Source organism: Petromyzon marinus, chromosome 38 (assembly GCF_048934315.1).
Source record: "Petromyzon marinus isolate PM22_M1 ecotype Great Lakes invasive population chromosome 38, UKy_Petmar_22M1.pri1.0, whole genome shotgun sequence".
In the NCBI taxonomy this organism is placed as follows: Eukaryota; Metazoa; Chordata; class Hyperoartia; order Petromyzontiformes; family Petromyzontidae; genus Petromyzon; species Petromyzon marinus.
Window position 1 is genome coordinate 13,599,528 of NC_133704.1, and position 21,247 is coordinate 13,620,774.

General features: G+C 49.1%; 1 protein-coding gene across 1 annotated transcript; it reads right to left on the reverse strand.

Moving 5' to 3' along the window:
* Positions 1-255: 255 nt before the first annotated feature.
* On the reverse strand, positions 256-20,060 carry LOC116957770 (ras-related protein Rab-35). The gene is made up of 7 exons (XM_076072464.1): positions 19,035-20,060; positions 18,697-18,956; positions 11,744-11,794; positions 5,603-5,726; positions 3,474-3,598; positions 2,032-2,156; positions 256-1,162 (listed from the first exon to the last, which is right to left on the reverse strand). Exons 2-7 carry the CDS (start codon positions 18,746-18,748, stop codon positions 1,031-1,033), a joined length of 609 nt encoding a protein of 202 aa, XP_075928579.1. The 5' UTR covers positions 18,749-18,956; positions 19,035-20,060; the 3' UTR covers positions 256-1,030.
* Between the last annotated feature and the right edge of the window lie 1,187 nt (positions 20,061-21,247).

Below are 21,247 nucleotides of genomic sequence, written 5' to 3' on the forward strand. Positions count from 1 at the left end.
GGCTGTACCTGGTAAAATTTAAGTGTAGTTTTTTGTTTAGTTTCAAGGCTCAGCCCTAAAGGCTTAAATATGGGATTCACAGTGGCTCTGACATGGCCATTGTGAACCCACCTGGCCACGTGAATTTTCAAGATGGCAAGGGGAGAATTAGTTATTTTTTGAATATTCTCCTATGACTTTGAACACCAAACGTGAGGAGGTTGCAGTTCTCTCCCTGGCGTGGAGTCTATGGTAAAAACGACAAGACTTTTACGATTTGAGTGCTGATAAAAAGTTTATTTTATTTATTTTCTCAACAAAATTGGACATTTGTACGGCGGAGTTGGCATCGGTTGAAAAGTGCAATTTGCGCGCAGCAACGGTTATGTACAGTACGTCTAACGATTATGTACAGTACGGCTAACGGCGCGGCGCGCACAAAGTGCCCTCCGTCTCGTTAAGTTCTGCACTCCAAAATTCACGGTTAAAATGTCACTGAACTCATTTCACGTTTCTCAAATTACCATTCTTATTTTATCTTTTTGGCAAACTTGCCTCCGAACCCCCCGCCCGACAATCCCCGATACAAACGACGACGACGATGACAAAAAAGAAAATGTGTGGACGGGGCGGCTCGTGGAGCGATGGGAAATAACCAAAATCCACCGCCGAGTCGCGGGTGGCCTCCAACCTCCTCCCTACGCCCCCCCACTCCCATAGCGGCAGCCGGATCAACGACGATTCTCAATCTGCGAAAGCCTGGTGGCTCATCGAGCCAAACTAAGGCACGCCTATCGTTTGCCGCCATGTGGTTTAGTCACGAAATCACCGCGCCGTCATCTCGAGCTTCAAGAGTCTCCTTTGCCCCAATTCTCTGCCCCAATTCTCTGCCCCAATCCCCACCCCCCTCCCCGTTTGCTCGCTCCCTTCAGCCCCTCCGCCAAAACCTCTCCTGCGGACTCCCCACCCCCAAGTTGTTCCCCCGAACCGCTGCCTGCCCCTTCCCCACGTTAGGCTGAACCCGTTAGGCCGAGTGAGCGGCGAGGACCACTCAGCAGCACTTCCCCCGGCTGCGGCCCGAGGAGCGGCCGATCTTGACGACGTCGCTGGCCGCCCGCTGCTGCATCCGGGCCTGGTTCTCCTTCTTGGCCCGCAGCACCAGGTCCGTGATGGCCTTGAACATCTGGCGGCGGCGAGAACGAGCACGGCCGTTAAATCATATGGAATCGACGTCAACGTGCATTTATAGAATTTGGCTACTGCTTTTAATGTCCACGTGATGATGAGCCACTTCGTTGAGCTATAATTTGTGATGGCCAGGTCGCTTCTGAAAAAGAGCTACATTACACAGTGGGCTTTAACTGGTAAAATACAAATAGTTTAGTTTACTAACCACGAGACACCCACGGTTCTTCCCGTGCCTCCTCCCCCCTTCACCCCCCGTACGGTCCCCCGAGTGTTCCCCCTCCTATCTCCCCCCCCCCCCCCCCCCACCGCTCGTTTCTCATAACACCTTCCTGCATCTTCCGGTAACTCCGCACCTCGCATCTTCCCTGACTGTCATGCCACATCAAAAACCGTCTCGTGTTATCCCGCTCATTGCTGTGGATTTGTGTACCTTATCCACTTGATCAAACCTTTTCTTATGCCATTCTCGTATCATAATCTTGCCTTCTCAAATCTCCCTCGGATTCTACTTGTCTGTATATCAGCGTGACCTCAACAACCCTGGGATGCCCGTGTCTCGTCTAGATCCCACCACGCCATGTTTCCCTGCCCATCTCTCTCTGAATGTCTCTACCCCGCTTCTCTCTCTGCCCAGCATCTCTCCCCTACCTCTCCATGCGCTTAGCTCACCTCTCTCTGCTTCTCCCCACGTCTCTCTCCCACCAATCTGTCTCTCCATATCTTTCCCCAAACTCTCCATGTCTCCACCCACCTCTCCCCCTCTCCCCGTGTGTCCCTCTCCCCGTGTGTCCCTCTCCCCGTGTGTCCCTCTCCCCGTGTGTCCCTCTCCCCGTGTGTCCCTCTCCCCGTGTGTCCCCGTCTCACGTCCTCCACGTGGATGTTGTCCTTGGCGCTGGTCTCGTACAGTCGCACCCCCATCTGCTCCGCGAAGCGCCGTGCGTCCTGCGTCTCCACCACCTTCCGGTTCGGGTCGTCGTCCTTGTTTCCCACTTCGCACAGCGACGAGAGAGAGCACCCATCATAAAGATCCCCCATGCAGCCTTAACAGGTTGTTGTGGCAAGTGCTGTTAACGAGTAGCATCTATAAAGGCAGGCACGATGCACGAGGGGGTGGGTGGGTGGCTGGCCAGCACCATTCCCGGCCGCACTTTGTCTCCCGAGTGGCAATGTTTACACACCGCACCAGATAATAATTTGAGGCCGAGTCGACCTAGGGGAGGCCCAGGACCAATTCAGATAATAATTACTGATGTTGCCCATGTGTGGGTTTCGGAGCACAGCGCTACACCACCTGTATCGGCGCCCATCAACAACCGCCATTCGCCACGAAGTGGTGACATCACCGCGGCGCTTGTGCCAGGCTATGTGCACATTAAGGCCACGTGAAGTGTCGAACGCCCGCTGGCAGGAGGTCACAGGACAGACCCAGGTGCCATGTTTTGGCTGACTGAGATGACTGGCTGATGCACCACCTGTGCCCCCTACTGTACCCATCACACGCCCACACACACCCAGAGCGATCGTCATTATCCCCGCCTCCCCAGACACATCTGGTCATGTGGGCCATTTGGTCAAGGCAGGGAGCACAGTACGGTAGACAGCTATGTAGTTTGCTGCACTACCCTGATGACAATTTAGGCCCCAATTAGCCGCAAAGTGCATCTAAAATTCAGGGAATGCTGTGCGGTTGCTTTATACACAAATACCCGATTCCAGAATATTAACGAACAAAGATGACTGAAGCATAATTGTTTATTTATCCAGGAAAGCCCAAAGACTCTTTTTCAGGAGGGTTCCTGCTGCTACATTGGGTATGTATTTTAAGATGCTTTCATCCAATTAATGATGAGTGTTTATTATACAAGTGGGAGGAAGCCAGAGCACCTGCAGAAAACCCACGTGTGTGCGAGGGGGCAACGCTCTATCCCACACCAAAGGGACATGAGATTATTCGGCACTTTGCTGTACTGCCTTCTCCTGGCAAGTCAGAGTATGGCACCACCTTCATGCCCACATCAAAGATTTATTGTCTGTAATATATATTTAAATGATATATTATATTTTTAGCAGGTAGCTCTTGGATTTTTTTCTCCGGGGCCTATGCTTTTTTTCCTTCCATATTTAGAATCGACGTGCGTTTAGAATATTTGGCTGCTATAAACTATTTCAACGCGATGATGATAAGCTGCTTTGTTGCGCTATCACTTGTGGCCCAGGTCACTTGTCTGAAAAGGAGCTACACAGCTCACTTGGTAAAAACGTAAAATAGTTTACGAGTGGTGAGGTTGTCGTGTTTTAGTGCTCACCGAGGATGCGGCAGACGTCCTCGCAGTTGGTCGTGATCTCCTGGAGCCAGCGCTGAACGTTCACAAACGACTCTGCGCTCGTCACGTCATACACCACGATCACGCCGTGCGTGCCGCGGTAGTACCTGCACGCACGCACACAAAGGTCACCACGCGTGTAGCCTTCAACAGACTGTGGGCAAGTGCTGCAAGCGAGTAGCGCCTACGAAGGCCCGAGCGGCGCATCAAGTGGGTGGCATTGCCAGCACCACGGCCGGACGCCTTTGTCTTCCTTAGTGGCAAAGTTTACACATTGCAAGAGGTACTCATTTGAGGCCGAGTCGACTTAGGGGAGGCCCAGGACCGGTTCATAAAATCGTGAGCGGCCGGGGTTCGTATCCCAGCACACTAACCATTGCTCCACTGCTCCACCGCTCCCGCACAATGACGTACAGACACACACACACAATGACGTACAAACACATCTCACACAATCATACACAATGACGTAGAAACACACACAATGACGTACAGACACATCTCACACACACAATGACGTACAGACACATCTCACACACACACAATGACGTACAGACACATCTCACACACACACAATGACGTACAGACACATCTCACACACACACAATGACGTACAGACACATCTCACACAATCATACACAATGACGTAGACACATCTCACACACACAATGACGTACAGACACATCTCACACACACACAATGACGTACAGACACATCTCACACACACACAATGACGTACAGACACATCTCACACACACACAATGACGTACAGACACATCTCACACAATCATACACAATGACGTACAGACACATCTCACACACACAATGACGTACAGACACATCTCACACACACAATGACGTACAGACACACACACACAATGATGTACATACACATCTCACAGAATCACAAAATGACGTACAGACACATCTCTCACACACACACAATGACGTACAGACACATCTCACACACACACACAATGATGTACAGACACATCTCACAGAATCACACACAAAGACAAAGATCCCCCGTGTAGCCTTAACAGACTGTAGGGGCAAGTGCTGTTAGCGAGCAGCACCTATGAAGGCCGGAAAGGCACACGAGCGAGTGGGTGGCCAGCACCACGCCCGACCGCCTTTGTCTCCCCAGTGGCGATGTTTACACACCGCACCGGGTACACATTTGATGCCGAGTCGACCTAGGGGAGGCCCGGGACCGGTTCAGATAATCGTCACTGGTGTTGGCCGTGAGCGCGAATCGAACCCGGGTCGACACTATCACTCCCCACACAATCACACACACAATCGTTCATACACACACAGACAGAAACTCTTTTACACAATTGCACACACACAACACCACACGTGGGGCCACCTGATGTTTACACACTGCTACCAGCTACTCATTTAGGCTGAGTCGACCTCACGGGAGGCCCAGCATCGGTTCAGATATTCGCCACATTGGTAGTAAACGGGGAATCGAGCTCGGATCGCCGGGTTGCATGGCGCAGCACGTTAACCAGTACGGTACCACGCCCCACGTGAAACACTAACACACACACTAACACACGTGCATACAGAGGCACGTGCGTACGTGTACATAGATAGACGTTAGGGCGGAGATTGCCAAATGGTCGGCTCGCGAGACGTGGGCAGTTCAAGTGGAGCTCCACAGAGACACCACAGAGACACCACAGAGACACCACACCATTTGCGACTCTTCAATTGAACTTTGAGACCGGAATAATCTGCGGCACTCGCCTCTGGTAGCGCACACGAGTCCTGCCGGGGTGCCGACGCAGATATCTACCTTCAAGCAGACCGTGCCGATACGAGTGTCAGTGCCGATACGCGCGGCCATGCCGATACGGGCGTCTTTGCAGATACGAGCAGCCGTGCCGATATGGACAGCCGTGCCGATACGCGTGTCGGTACCGATACAGACAGCCGTGCCGATACAAACGACCGTGCCGATACAGACGGCCGTGCCGATACGAGTGCCGGTACGGATACGGACAGCCGTGCCCATACAGACGACCGTGCCGATAACGAGTGTCGGTACCGATACGTGCGACCGTGCCAATACGAGCGACTGTGTCGGTGATGGTGCTCACGTGGAGGTGATGGTGCGGAACCGCTCCTGTCCTGCCGTGTCCCAGATCTGCAGCTTTACGCGCTCCCCGCCCACGTCCATCGTCCGGATCTTGAAGTCGACCCCGATGGTCGTGATGTGACTACCTGGGGGTTACATCATCACAGGGTCACCGAGTCGCAAGGGGTCAAAAGGTCAAGCAGGAAAACCGCGTGCAGTTATATGGCGAATGGAGAATACTTTTCGTTCGTTTCGGGAATGATACTCCAAACGCGCGATCGGCGCCACGCCACGAGACACTGAGGGCAGTCGGAATGCTCGCGGAGCAGTGCCGTCACTCCGTTCGTGGCTCGCGGTTCCAATCTGGTGGCTGCCCTGGTTATTACTGCAGGGGCACCATGGTGGCTAGGAGATGTTAACTACCTCACGTGGGATACAGGAGGACGTGGGTTCGATCCCGACCCTGACGCCTGCTGCTGCTGTATATTTGGAGTTTGTTCTCTCCCCCCGTGGGCACGCGGATTTGTCTCCGGGTCCTCCGGTTTTTCACTCCACATTCAGAATCAACATCATGTGTTTAGAGTTTATGGCTGCTATAAATTTCCACGTGATGATGATAAGCCACTTCGTTGAGCTAACAATTATGGCCAGGTCGCTACTGAAAAAAAGCCACATAGCTCAGTGGGCCTTACCTGGAAAAGTTTATAAAAAAATTGTGAAAAAAATGGTATTACTGTAGGTGCTTTAACCATAAATATAACTATACGCAGTCCGCTTGACGGGCTGACGTTAAAGACCGCGTGACATCGTTCAACTCTGGAACTACCCGGCCACATGTTGCCTTGGGTATGTCCTCCTTTGGGTGCGTACTGCAGAAGAAATTTCCGAGGCTAATAATAATAATAATAGCAGCGTGGTTTTGACGCAATCTAAACGCCACAAGTGAACGGCGTCCATGTCCCCATCAGGTCTCCGTGGGTCAAAGTGCTCGGCTCGCAACAGAAAGGTCGCGGAGTTCAAATCTTGGTCAGGGGTCGACTCACACCATCATTCTACATGAACATCACCCCCATCATCATCACCACCATCATCATCATCATCCCCGTAATCGTCATGGGACATCAATATCATCAAAATTATCATCAGGAACATCACTACTGTACTATCATCAACATCACTTCCGTCGTGAAATCACGACTGTATTATCGTAAACATCGCTACCATCACCACTATGATCATCAGGAACATCACCACCATTATCACTACTGTATTATCACCATCAACATTATCACTATTATTATCAGCATAATCAACAGTATCTCAATCATCACTATCCCTCTACTGGCAACAGTCATCATCCTATGGATAGTCTGGGAATGTGGAATTTCCACCGCTGTCTTGTCTCCAATGGGAGTTGAATGCCAGCCCAAGGGATGTTTGAGCAGCGAGACATGTTGATTTGAGAGATAGGAGTCGAAAATCCAATGTTTAAGTGTGACTTGTCTCACGTTTGTCGTATCATTAACGCGATAAACATGACGCCTTGACAGTGGCAAGGTTGTCAGTCTGACTGGATGGGATAAACTTAGATTTAGGTGAGGGTGTGTATGTGTGTGATTGTATAGGTGTGTCACTATATATCACCATATATGTGTGTAGCTGCGTCACTGTGAAGTTGTGTTGAGCAGTGTGAGTGAGAAGCGGTAGTGTAGTAGCGGTTAGCTACGAACCCGGCCACCTGAGTTCAATTCTCGCTCACGGCCAACATCGGTGACAATTATCTGAATAGGTCCTGGGCCTCCCCTTGGTCGACTCAGCCTCAAATGAGTACCTGGTGCGGTGTGTAGTAAAAATCGCCACTGGAGAGACAAAGGCGGTCGGGCGTGGTGCTGGTCACCCACCCCCTCGTGTGCCGTTCCGGCCTTCATAAGTGCTCGCTAACAGCAGCCCTTGCCCCTACAGTCTGTTAAGGCTATACGGGGGATCTTTGCATTTGTCTTTGTCATTGCAATTCAAGGTGTGGGTCTATATAAAGGTCAATATTTTTGAGTCACTATGCTCACTGGCTCATGCAGTGTATATGTACTGTGTGCAAGGGTCTGTATCTGAGCGTATGTTGTGTGAGTGCGCGTGTGTGTGATGGAGTTCGTTGTGCGTGTGCGTGAATGCGTGTTCTGTTTGTGTGTGGAACTGTGCATGCACAGCCAGTTTGTAAATCCACTGCTGGATGAGGGACTCCCTACTCCCATGCTGTGCAGGCAGCGAGGGCTATTTCATCCATACTTCACCACGCTGGTCAATGTGGGTGAGTGAAATTGGGTTGCGAAGGAGTGTACAGCCCTGTGCCCCTACTGGGCATCTGTAAAAAATAGAAAAAGTTTTATAACTCATGGGATCCCTCCTGTAGTATAAATACATATTCTGATTCTGATGATGAGGCCTATGACTGCACCTGATTGTACAGCCATTCCAGCCCAGTGGCGTAGCGAGCGGCGTTGGGGGCAGGCGGGGGGGCCTTGCCCCACCAACCCCTTCCCCCTGGTGGCCAAAGCGACGAGTTGGGGGCCCATCCACCTTGACACCCACCATGAGATTTGTTTTCAACAACAGCAATGTCAAAGAACAACTTATTTACAACGCGGTTTAATGTAATTAGAGTATATTCTTTGGTTCTATTCGGTAAAGTCACGTAGGTAAAAAAATAAAACAAAAATCACTTAGTTTCAGCCACAACACAAGCGGCCTTCATCAGGTGAAGCGACCAGACTGTCTCGAGGACAGCGCTGGAGTGAAACACAGCCACGCTCAGACCGCGACCTTTAAGCTGTGTGCGAGGAAACAAGGTGCCTTGACAAAGGAATTAGCATGAAAAATAGCATTTGATTGGCCGACTTAGCATGATGAACGGTGTAGAGGTGGTGTACATGCGGGTGAACATGCCGGTTGGCGAGGGGGGGAGGGGGAGTTTACCTATTGATGGTGTGAAAAGGGAATTTTTAAGAGCTGCAAAAGTTTGGGGTACCACTACTTGAAAAATATACTGTACCATTGAAAATTAGTTTAATGTTTGGTTCGATTTAGAACATCTTTCCAATGGTTGCTTAATTTGAAACCATCTGCTCGGTTGAAATTGTGTCTGTGTTTGTAGATCTGAATTGCCTCGTGAACAAGTCTCTGATGAAAACCCGTGGGTTTGCAAAGAACCTTGGTATCGGAGAAAATTATATCGTGATCACCCACAGCGTTGTAACAGTGATCAGCTACGGCAGAATAATTTGTTCTGCCGTGTTTCAAATCTGATTTGTGCTCGCGAATTCGGTCAGAGACATGTCGCTTTGTCTCCCCGATATAGCAATCACCGCAGGTACAACTCGATTTGTAAACCCCGGGGTACTGTAAGTCAGGAATGACATCCTTCACGGATGGGATCAGATCACGAATTTTGTGTACTGTATTGAACCGGACCTGGATCTTGTGTTTGTTTAGAATTTTGGACATCTTTTTAGTAACGCCTGCTATATATGGTATAGTGATGGTTTTGACCGGAGTATCAAGTGGTTGTTTCTGTATGGAGGGAGAAACAGCTTGGCGGATGGTACGGTCAGAGTATCCATTCCTTTTGAGGGCCAGGTGTACATGTTTTAATTCACTGGTCAGGTGGTGTTGGTCCGAAATGCAATGAGCCCTATAGTATAAAGTTCTGATGAGATAATTCTTTTGGGCTGGGTGGTGGTGGGAATCAGGTTTCAAGTAGGAATATGTGTGGGTGGGTTTCCTGTAGACAGAATGCCCCAATGAGCCATCAGGTCTCCTCTCAAACAGAACATCTAAGAATGGTAGCTTGCCATCTTTCTCCACTTCCATGGTGAATTTGATGGCGGGATGTCTGGAATTGATGTGGTGTAGGAAAAGGTTCAGAGCTCGGAGGCCATGTGGCCAAATGACGAAAGTGTCATCCACATATCTCTTCCACAGGGAAGGTCTGAGGGTGGAAGTCTGGATGGCGTCTGATTCAAATTTCTCCATGAAAATATTGGCTATCACTGGTGACAAGGGGGATCCCATGGGGGTACCCTCATTTTGTTTGTAGAAGGAGCCATTCCAAGTAAAGTAGGTATTGTTGAGGCAGTGCCTAACCAGTGCAGGTGTATCAGGGTCTAGTCCATGTTGGACCAAATTTTCAATTATTTCAATGGTATCAGGTATTGGGACCTTGGTGAACAAATAGACCACATCAAAGCTGACAAGGATATCGTCAGGGGACAGTACAACGTCTTTGACCATAGAGACCAATTGGGCTGAGTTAAGTACTGCTGAGGCGGTCTTGCCAGTGAAAGGCAGCAAGGTATCTGACAGAAAACGGGCTAGTCTATAGGTAGGGGAGTTGATCGTGGATACGATGGGTCGTAGTGGGGTGCCTTCTTTATGAATCTTGGGAAGACCATAGAATCTAGGGGGTCTTGCAGCAGAAGGTTTTAGGGAAGGACGTTTAGTTGGGTCGATTAGGGAGGTCGAACTGGTGATGATCTTGTTGGTTTTTATCGCTAGGCTATTGGTAGGGTCATTTTTAATTTTTGAGTAACTTCCATCGTTGAGCAGATTCTGGATTTTTTTGTTGTATGAATCTTTATCCATAATTACAGTAGCGTTGCCTTTATCGGCTGAGAGGATGACTATATCACTTCTGTTTTTTTTAAATTCGCGAGTTCAGAGCATTCATTTTTGCTGATGTTACTAATGGGTTTCTTAGCATTCGCAGCTCTTAAAAATTCCCTTTTCACACCATCAATAGGTAAACTCCCCCTCGCCAACCGGCATGTTCACCCGCATGTACACCACCTCTACACCATTCATCATGCTAAGTCGGCCAATCAAATGCTAATTTTTTATGCTAATTCCTTTGTCAAGGCACCTTGTTTCCTCGCACACAGCTTAAAGGTCGCGGTCTGAGCGTGGCTGTGTTTCACTCCAGCGCTGTCCTCGAGACAGTCTGGTCCCTTCACCTGATGAAGGCCGCTTGTGTTGTGGCCAAAACGTCGTGATTTTTGTTGTTTTATTTTTTACCTACATGACTTTACCGAATAGAACCAAAGAGTATGGATCCTTGCAGTCACGAAAGCTTTAAATCTGTAATTAGAGTAGTAACATAATCTTGCAAAAAGACACTACGACTATGGAGCTGTAGTGGCTGCTTTTGCAAAGGCGGAGCGTTCCCCTACAGCGTTAAATGTTCAAGACCGTGAACGTAACGACGACGATGGGATGGGGGCAGGACGAGCTGTGACACCGAACAGCCTCGAGGTGCAACCGTGCCAAGAGACAAATCACAAGATTGGGTACCCCACCTGACCGATTGCTGCACCCCGAGCTGATAATGTAGTCACTACGCCACTGACAATGTAGTCACTACACCACTGATAATGTAGTTACTACACCACTGATAATGCAGTTACTACACCAATGATGATGTAGTTACTACGCCAATGATAATGTAGTTACTACGCCACTGATAATGTAGTTACTACACCACTGATATAATGTAGTTGTTACACCACTGATAATGTAGTTACTACACCACTGATAATGTAGTTACTACGCCACTGATAATTTAGTTACTACGTCACTGATAATGTCGTTACTATGCCACTGATATAATGTAGTTGTTACACCACTGATAATGTAGTTACTATGCCAATGATAATGTAATTACACCACTGATCCAGGTTCAATCCTCCTTAGATTCCTGCGTCTGACACGTGAATTCATGCCTGTGTGATCGTGTGTGTTATTATAGAGTGCATGTCAGTGCACGATTATGCGTGTGGTTTATTATCAGATCTTGAGTTTGTGTGATTGTGCGTATTGGGGATTGTGTGGGATGTCATTGTGTGGGAGTGGTGGTGCAGTGCGATACGAACCAGAGTTCGATTTCCGCTCTGAACCGGTCCTGGCCTCAAATGAGTACCTGGTGCTGTGTATAAACTTCGCCACTGGAGAGACAAAGGCGGCCAGGCCTGGTACTGGCCACCCACCCCCTCGTGTGCCGTGCCGGCCTTGATAGGTGCTGCTCGTCGCTAACAGCACTTGCACCCACAGTCTGTTAAAGGCTACACGGGGGAATCTTTGTCTTTGTGTGGTTCGTGTATTGAAAGTGCCAGCTCACCTGAGAATACGTTATCTGAGAAACGTAGTAGCAAGCTGCTCTTGCCCACACCTGCAACACACACCGTACATGTGTCATAAACACCTGCAACACACACCGTACATGTGCCATACACACCTGCAACACACACCGTACATGTGCCATACACACCTGCAACACCCACCGTACATGTGCCATAAACACCTGCAACACACACCGTGCATGCTCCATACACACCTGCAACACACACCGTGGCAGAGGAATGCCACACTGCAGTGTAGGCAGTTTACACAACACTACCAAGTACAGCTTCCTGTTCACCCCCAGCACTGGTCTAGACTTTAACACGACACTGCACTAAGACGACAACCACATTAACAATACCAAGACAGCCGCCATTCGCCACTAAGTGATGATGACGTCGCCACAGCGCCTGTGCCAGGCTAGGTGCACTTTGAGGCTGCCACGTGAAGTGTCGAAGGCTCGCTGCTGACAGGAGGTCTCGGGACAGACCCTGCAGGTGCCACGGGTTGGCTGACTGCGATGACTACTGGTAGATGCACAAGCTTTGCCCCCTACTGTGCCAACTTGCTGTTGCTTTAGCCACCCGGCGCTCCGCTCGTTGTTGTGAGCGTTGCTCCTCCGCCCTCCGTTGTTGCTGGAGGGCGACTACCTCCAACTGCCCAGTAGCATCCTTCACGAGCCTCCTCCACAGAGGCCGATCTTGACACCGCTGATACCGGTCATCGGCAATTCCACTCAGCTCCACGTCCTCCTGTACCACATCACTCCATCTCTTCTCTAGCCCGTGCCGTGCCCGTTTAGCCCCCTCGATGCGGCCAAACAGAAGCTGTTTAGGCATGCGGTGGCTGGGCATGCGGGCTACATGGCCCAGCCAACGCAGCCTTGCCTGCCGTAGGACCTCACTGATGGGACTGTGTCCAGGATCTTTCAAGGATTTGTGAGCTCCTCACACAATCCAGCCCGTAGACCGAACCCAGGATGGATCGTTGGCAGGCCAGCCTGAATCTTTCTAACAGGCGCAGAGATGTTCCGTTAGAGGGGTCCACGTTTCGCAAGCATAGAGAAGGGAGGGCATGACCGTGGCCGAGAAGATCCGAAGCTTCGTGCGGAGCGACAGACCAGGCAGCTTCCACACAGCAGCGTTAAGCAGACGATTAAAAGATAATGCCGCTCGGCTGATTCGCAGTGGGACCTCTGCTGTCAAACCATAGCTGGCCATAAAAGCACACTGCCCAGGTATGGGAAACTCTCCACTCTGTCCACAACAGCTCCATCACCAATGGGGAGCTGAGGGGGTGGAGTTTTTGGTAGTACAACCACGATGAACACACACGTTAGTGTGAATAAACACAAGATCCAGGTCCGATTCAACACATTACATAAGATCCGTGATCTGGTTCCGTCTGTAAAAGATGTGATTCCGGACATACAGTACCCTGGCGTCTACAAACTAAGTTGCCTCTGTGGTAGTAGTTACATTGGAGAAACCAAACGACATGTCTCGGACCGCATTCGTGAACACAAAGCAGACCTAAAACACGGTAGGACCAACACCTCGGCCATGGCAGATCACTTTTATAATTCAGTAGGCTCACATGACATTGACTTCTCCAAGACAGAGGTTCTTTGCAAGCCATCTGGCTACCATGAGAGATTCGTTCATGAGGCTATCCACATATACAAACACAGAGACAATTTCAACCGAGAAGATGGATTCTGGCTTAGCAATCATTGGAAGGATTTGATCAACCATTTCGGGTCTTAATTTATTGTTCACGCTTAAGGTGGCTTTCAGACTGCATCCATTATTTTCGTCTCCCCCCTCCTATTTTCCGAACATAGATGGACTCGTCCATCTGAACAAACTGTCAAATCGCTCTCCGTGGTGCTAAGGTTAAAAATAACCGCCACTTTTTTTTCAAATTTTATTGCCGTGGTTTTCACACCCTGATGATGATTGCTTGTGTTGCAGTCGAAACGTCGTGGGAATTTTATTGTTTTATATTTTTATTATTTTATTGTTTCCCTTCTACGTGGTGACTTTACCGAAAGAACCAAGAATATGAATCCCTGCAGTCACGAAAGCTTTAAATCAAAACTCTCCTGTAGTAAATTTTGATTTAAAGCTTTCGTGACTGCAGTAATTCATATTCTTAGTTCTTTCGGTAAAGTCACGTTGAAGGGAAACAATAAAATAATAAAATATATATAAAACAATAAAAATTCTCACGACATTTCGACCATAACACAAACCGACACACCTGAAGACGACCGTTTGTGTAATGGTCGAAACGTCGTGAGAATTTTTATTGTTTTATATATATTTTATTATTTTATTGTTTCCCTTCAACGTGACTCTCCTGTAGTGTCTGTGTGGTTGTAACACAGGACAGTGCAGCGTTACCATGCTGTGTATGCAGGACTTACACTGTACTAACATTGAGTACAGTACATTACACCGCTGCATTGACCAGCGTGGTGAAGTATGGTCAAATAACCTCGCCCCACGGGGTAAGGTGCGGGGAGCATCATCCAGCAGTGGATCTCACACAGGACGTGCAGTGCAGCAATGACAACTGCGTCTCACTGCCGTGTATCACACTACAGGCATAGTGCAGCAGGGTATTACTTCACAGTGATAGTGCAGCAGAGTATTACTTCACAGTGATAGTGCAGCAGGGCATTACTTCACAGTAGTGATAGTGCAGCAGAGTATTACTTCACAGTGATAGTGCAGCAGGGCATTACTTCACAGTGATAGTGCAGCAGGGCATTACTTCACAGTGATAGTGCAGCAGGGCATTACTTCACAGTGATAGTGCAGCAGGGAATTACTTCACACTGATAGTGCAGCAGGGCATTACTTCACAGTAGTGATAGTGCAGCAGGGTATTACTTCACAGTGATAGTGCAGCAGGGCATTACTTCACAATGATAGTGCAGCAGGGCATTACTTCACAGTGATAGTGCAGCAGGGCATTACTTCACAGTGATAGTGCAGCAGGGCATTACTTCACAGTGATAGTGCAGCAGGGCATTACTTCACAGTGATAGTGCAGCAGCACATTACTTCACAGTGATAGTGCAGCAGGGCATTACTTCACAGTGATAGTGCAGCAGGGCATTACTTCACAGTGATAGTGCAGCAGGGAATTACTTCACACTGATAGTGCAGCAGGGCATTACTTCACAGTGATAGTGCAGCAGGATATTACTTCACAGTGATAGTGCAGCAGGGTATTACTTCACAGTGATAGTGCAGCAGGGCATTACTTCACAGTAGTGATAGTGCAGCAGGGCATTACTTCACAGTAGTGATAGTGCAGCAGGGCATTACTTCACAGTAGTGATAGTGCAGCAGGGCATTACTTCACAGTGATAGTGCAGCAGGGCATTACTTCACAGTGATAGTGCAGCAGGGCATTACTTCACAGTGATAGTGCAGCAGGGCATTACTTCACAGTGATAGTGCAGCAGGGCATTACTTCACAGTGATAGTGCAGCAGGGCATTACTTCACAGTGATAGTGCAGCAGGGCATTACTTCACAGTGATAGTGCAGCAGGGAATTACTTCACACTGATAGTGCAGCAGGGCATTACTTCACAGTAGTGATAGTGCAGCAGGGTATACTTCACAGTGATAGTGCAGCAGGGCATTACTTCACAGTGATAGTGCAGCAGGGCATTACTTCACAGTGATAGTGCAGCAGGGCATTACTTCACAGTGATAGTGCAGCAGGGCATTACTTCACAGTGATAGTGCAGCAGGGCATTACTTCACAGTGATAGTGCAGCAGGGCATTACTTCACAGTGATAGTGCAGCAGGGAATTACTTCACACTGATAGTGCAGCAGGGCATTACTTCACAGTAGTGATAGTGCAGCAGGGTATACTTCACAGTGATAGTGCAGCAGGGTATTACTTCACAGTAGTGATAGTGCAGCAGGGCATTACTTCACAGTGATAGTGCAGCAGGGCATTACTTCGCAGTGATAGTGCAGCAGGGAATTACTTCACTGTGATAGTGCAGCAGGGAATTACTTCACAGTGATAGTGCAGCAGGGCATTACTTCACAGTAGTGATAGTGCAGCAGGGTATTACTTCACAGTGATAGTGCAGCAGGGTATTACTTCACAGTGATAGTGCAGCAGGGTATTACTTCACAGTGATAGTGCAGCAGGGCATTACTACAGTGATAGTGCAGCAGGGCATTACTACACATCATAGTCCAGCAGGGTATTACTTCACAGTGATAGTGCAGCAGGGCATTACTTCACAGTGATAGTGCAGCAGGGCATTACTTCACAGTGATAGTGCAGCAGGGTATTACTACACAGTGATAGTGCAGCAGGGTATTACTTCACAGTGATAGTGCAGCAGGGCATTACTACACAGTGATAGTGCAGCAGAGTATTACTTCACAGTGATAGTGCAGCAGGGCATTACTACACAGTGATAGTGCAGCAGGGCATTACTACACAGTGATAGTGCAGCAGAGTATTACTTCACAGTGATAGTGCAGCAGGGTATTACTTCACAGTGATAGTGCAGCAGGGTATTACTTCACAGTGATAGTGCAGCAGGGCATTACTACACAGTGATAGTGCAGCAGGGTATTACTTCACTTTAGTGATAGTGCAGCAGGGCATTACTTCACAGTGATAGTGCAGCAGAGCATTACTACACAGTGATAGTGCAGCAGGGTATTACTTCACAGTGATAGTGCAGCAGGGTATTACTTCACAGTAGTGATAGTGCAGCAGGGCATTACTTCACAGTGATAGTGCAGCAGGGTATTACTTGCCAGTGATAGTGCAGTATTGGAGCTGTGGTACTAGCTGCACATTAACACGGTACAGTCATGTTACTGCACAGTGTTAACAGTGTACGTAGGGTAAATAGTGAAGTTTATAGGATTATGTGGTTACTCATAGGGTAAATAGTGAAGTTTATAGGATTGTGTGGTTACTCGTAGGGTAAATAGTGAAGTGTATAGGATTGTGTGGTTACTCGTAGGGTAAATAGTGAAGTTTATAGGATTATGTGGTTACTCGTAGGGTAAATAGTGAAGTTTATAGGATTGTGTGGTTACTCGTAGGGTAAATAGTGAAGTTTATAGGATTGTGTGGTTACTCGTAGAGTAAATAGTGAAGTGTATAGGATTATGTGGTTACTCGTAGGGTAAATAGTGAAGTGTATAGGATTATGTGGTTACTCGTAGGGTAAATAGTGAAGTGTATAGGATTATGTGGTTACTCGTAGGGTAAATAGTGAAGTGTATAGGATTGTGTGGTTACTCGTAGGGTAAATAGTAACGTTTATAGGATTGTGTGGTTACTCGTAGGGTAAATAGTGAAGTTTATAGGATTGTGTGGTTACTCGTAGGGTAAATAGTGAAGTTTATAGGATTGTGTGGTTACTCATAGGGTAAATAGTGAAGTGTATAGGATTATGTGGCTACTCGTAGGGTAAATAGTGAAGTGTATAGGATTATGTGGTTACTCGTAGGGTAAATAGTAAAGTTTATAGGATTGTGTAGTTACTCGTAGGGTAAATAGTTAAGTGTATAGGATTGTGTGGTTACTCGTAGGGTAAATAGTAACGTTTATAGGATTGTGTGGTTACTCGTAGGGTAAATAGTGAAGTTTATAGGATTGTGTGGTTACTCGTAGGGTAAATAGTGAAGTGTATAGGATTGTGTGGTTACTCGTAGGGTAAATAGTGAAGTTTATAGGATTATGTGGTTACTCGTAGGGTAAATAGTGAAGTTTATAGGATTGTGTGGTTACACGTAGGGAAAATAGTGAAGTGTATAGGATTGTGTGGTTACTCGTAGGGTAAATAGTGAAGTTTATAGGATTGTGTGGTTACACGTAGGGTACATAGTGAAGTTTATAGGATTGTGTGGTTACTCGTAGGGTAAATAGTGAAGTTTATAGGATTGTGTGGTTACTCGTAGGGTAAATAGTGAAGTTTATAGGATTGTGTGGTTACTCATAGGGTAAATATTAAAGTTTATAGAATCGTGTGGGGTTAACAATTGATTAGTCGTAGGGTAATAGTGCACGTGTAGTATTGTGTACTGTACACCGTCGTGAGTAGTGTTAGCAGTGTTACTGTCAAGTTGTATTTGTTGGTACTATGAGGCTGTGAACTTTAGTGGTGTTAGCACAAGAGGTCAGTGCGAGTCGTGTATGTTATAACGATGCCAAGTGAACAGTGTTAGTACAGTACTGTATGTTGTCTTGGTATTAACCTCGTGTATGGTATGGTCCTTGTAGTGTTAGTAACGTGTTCGTGTATAGTGTGAGTAATGTGAATGTTGCTGGTAGTGTGTTAGTGTAACATCAGTAGTGTGATTGTGTACAATGTTAGCAGATAGTGGATAGTGTTAGGACTAGTTTTCTGAGGGTTAATATCACTCCGACTGGTACTGTTAGTACTGTCGTGTATTCTACTGAAATGCAGTGTCCATAGACTATAATATAGTAGTATTTTAACTGGAGTGTAAATATATTAAATATGAGTGTATCGTGTTAGTACAGTGTAAATATTACGAGTGTACAGTGCTTGTGTGTTACTGTATAGTATATCACTGATACGGTACAGTATATTGTGTTAGCAGTGTACAGTGCTGGTGTTGTAGTGTAGTATTAGAGTGTACAGCTGTAGTATGATACAATGTAGGCACAGTGTTGTTGGTGTAATTGCGGGGTTATTGTTGGTGTTGTAGTGTAGTAGCAGAGTGTACAGCTGTGGTATGATACAATGTAGGCACAGTGTTGTTGTTGGTGTAATTGCGGGGTTATTGTTGGTGTTGTAGTGTAGTATTAGAGTGTACAGCTGTGGTATGATACAATGTAGGCACAGTGTTGTTGTTGGTGTAATTGCGGGGTTATTGTTGGTGTTGTGACTTGGGGGCGAGGCGTCAATGTCTCGCCACTCACCGCTGTCTCCGATGATGAGCAGTTTGAAGAGGTGGTCGTATTCGCGAGCCATTGCAGCAGCAGCCACCGCTAGCCAACACCACCACCCCCTCCCTCCACGATCCACCAACCCCTCTACAACAGTGAACGGCTATCACGCAAATTAACCTCGGCACTGCAACACGCACAGAATCAAACCCCAACCCAATCGGGACCACTCACGAACACTGACACACTCACGACCACTGGCACACTCACACTGACACACTCACACTGACACACTCACACACTCACGACCACTGGCACACTCACACTGACACACACTGACACACTCACACTGACTCACACTGACACACAACCACTGACACACTCACACTGACACACTCACGACCACTGACACACACTGACACTCACGGCCACTGACACACTGACACACTCACGAACACTGACACACACTGACACACACTGACACACTCACACTGACACTCTGACACACTCACACTGACACACTCCTCACTCAGCAGCGTGCCGCCTGCTCTGTGCTGCACCGCGCACGCATCTGGCGCTAGCGGAAGGAATCGCGACCACAACGCGCCCTGGCGACACCCAGCGCCAATATTAATTGAAATATTAATTATCCGAGCGGGGTCTGGTTAACGAAACGAGTGCGGCTGGCGAGAGATGTGACGATGGTTTAAAGGAAGGAGCAGCACGCGTCTTGTCCACTCCGACTGGGATTTCCGCTGTGACCACGAGGGGCAGCGCACCGACCGGGCCGCCCGCTACTCCTGCTGCACGCCGAATGTCCCCACTAGACTAACTGGTCAACATTGACGATTACAACATGAACGCCGAGCGATGGTTCGCCTCGGGACCTTGACAAATGTGTCGAGGAGCTCTGCGGCCCGACTCTCGACCAGCCTCGCCGACCTCGGAATCCGTTCACGAGAAGAGCGCTCTCGCAAAGCCTCCTCCCTCCCTTCTCTCTCCCTTATCTCTCCCTTCTCCCTCCCTGCTGCTGCTGCTTTCCCCTCTCGCTCCTCTCTCTCCTCTCTCTCTCTCTCTGCCCGTCAGCGTGCGGGCTCCATACAAATGTCGTCTTCTGTCCCCGTGCTGTTGTCGGCAGAGCTACGCGGGTCGGGCCTCAGCGGCGGCGGCTCGGGGCGACGATGGAGGAGGGTCGAGGATGAAGAGCGACGCAGAGCTTCACAGGGTGACGAAGATGGCAGTCCTCCTCTTCTTCTTCTTCCTCCTCCTCTTCCTCCTCCTCTCGAGTCCCGGTGGGAGTCCCTGGTCCCTCTGGCTTGGGTTTGGGACCGAGTCGGTTCGGGCTGGGCTGAGTGAAACTCGGCACCCGGAACACGCGAGATCCGGAAACAGCGAGGAGCCTTCAACACATTTATATAATTATATTTATCATTATTTTTTTTACTATTTCGAAAAGTCAGGGCGGAGCTGAGCTGCACACCGCGTATCGTGAACGAGTCCCGAGGACTGTGTGCGTGGTGTGGTGAGTGCGTGGTACGGTGCGTGGTACGGTGCGTGGTACGGTGCGTGGTACGGTGCGTGGTACGGTGCGTGGTACGGTGCGTGGTACGGTGCGTGGTACGGTGCGTGGTACGGTGCGTGGTACGGTGCGTGGTACGGTGCGTGGTGTGTGGTGTGGTGTGTGCGTGGTGTGGTGTGTGCGTGGTGTGTGGTGTGGTGAGTGCGTGGTGTGGTGTGTGCGTGGTGTGTGCGTGGTGTGGTGTGTGTGGTGTGGTGCGTGGTGTGTGCGTGGTGTGGTGTGGTGGGTGGTGTGTGGGTGGTGTGTGTGGTGTGGTGTGTGCGTGGTGTGTGCGTGGTGTGTGCGTGGTGCGTGGCGCGTGCGTGGCTGGTGCGTGCGTGGTGCGTGGGTGGTGCGTGATGTGTGCGTGGTGTGTGCGTGGTGCGTGCGTGGTGCGTGCGTGGTGCGTGGGTGGTGCGTGGGTGGTGCGTGGGTGGTGTGTGGGTGGTGTGTGCGTGGTGTGTGGTGTATGTGGTGTGTGCGTGGATGTGCAGTCCAGTGCGTGGTGGTGGTGTTATCGTAGTGGGCCAGGCGCTGAGTCTGGGGGTGGTGCTGAGATCTCTGCCTGATTACCTGCTGCCTGATTACCTGCTGCTGCTGCACTCTTATATCCTTGCGAGTGACGGCAGCAGCAGCGATGTGAGTCAAGGGGCTCTGCTGCTGCTGAGGGCTTGAGCAGGGGGAGAGTTCGTCTCCTGTTGCTGTCCTCCTGCTGCTGCAGAGGGCTTGAACAGGGGGAGAGTTCGTCTCCTGTTGCTGTCCTGCTGCTGCTGCTCCTACTGTCACGACGAGAGGGCTTGAGCAGGGAGAGAGTTCGTCTCCTGTTGCTGTCCTGCTGCTGCTGCTCCTACTGTCACGACGAGAGGGCTTGAGCAGGGGGAGAGTTTGTCTCCTGTTGCTGTCCTCCTGCTGCTGCTCCTACTGTCACGACGAGAGGGCTTGAGCAGGGAGAGAGTTCGTCTCCTGTTGCTGCCCTGCTGCTGCTGCTCCTACTGTCACGACGAGAGGGTTTGAGCAGGGGGAGAG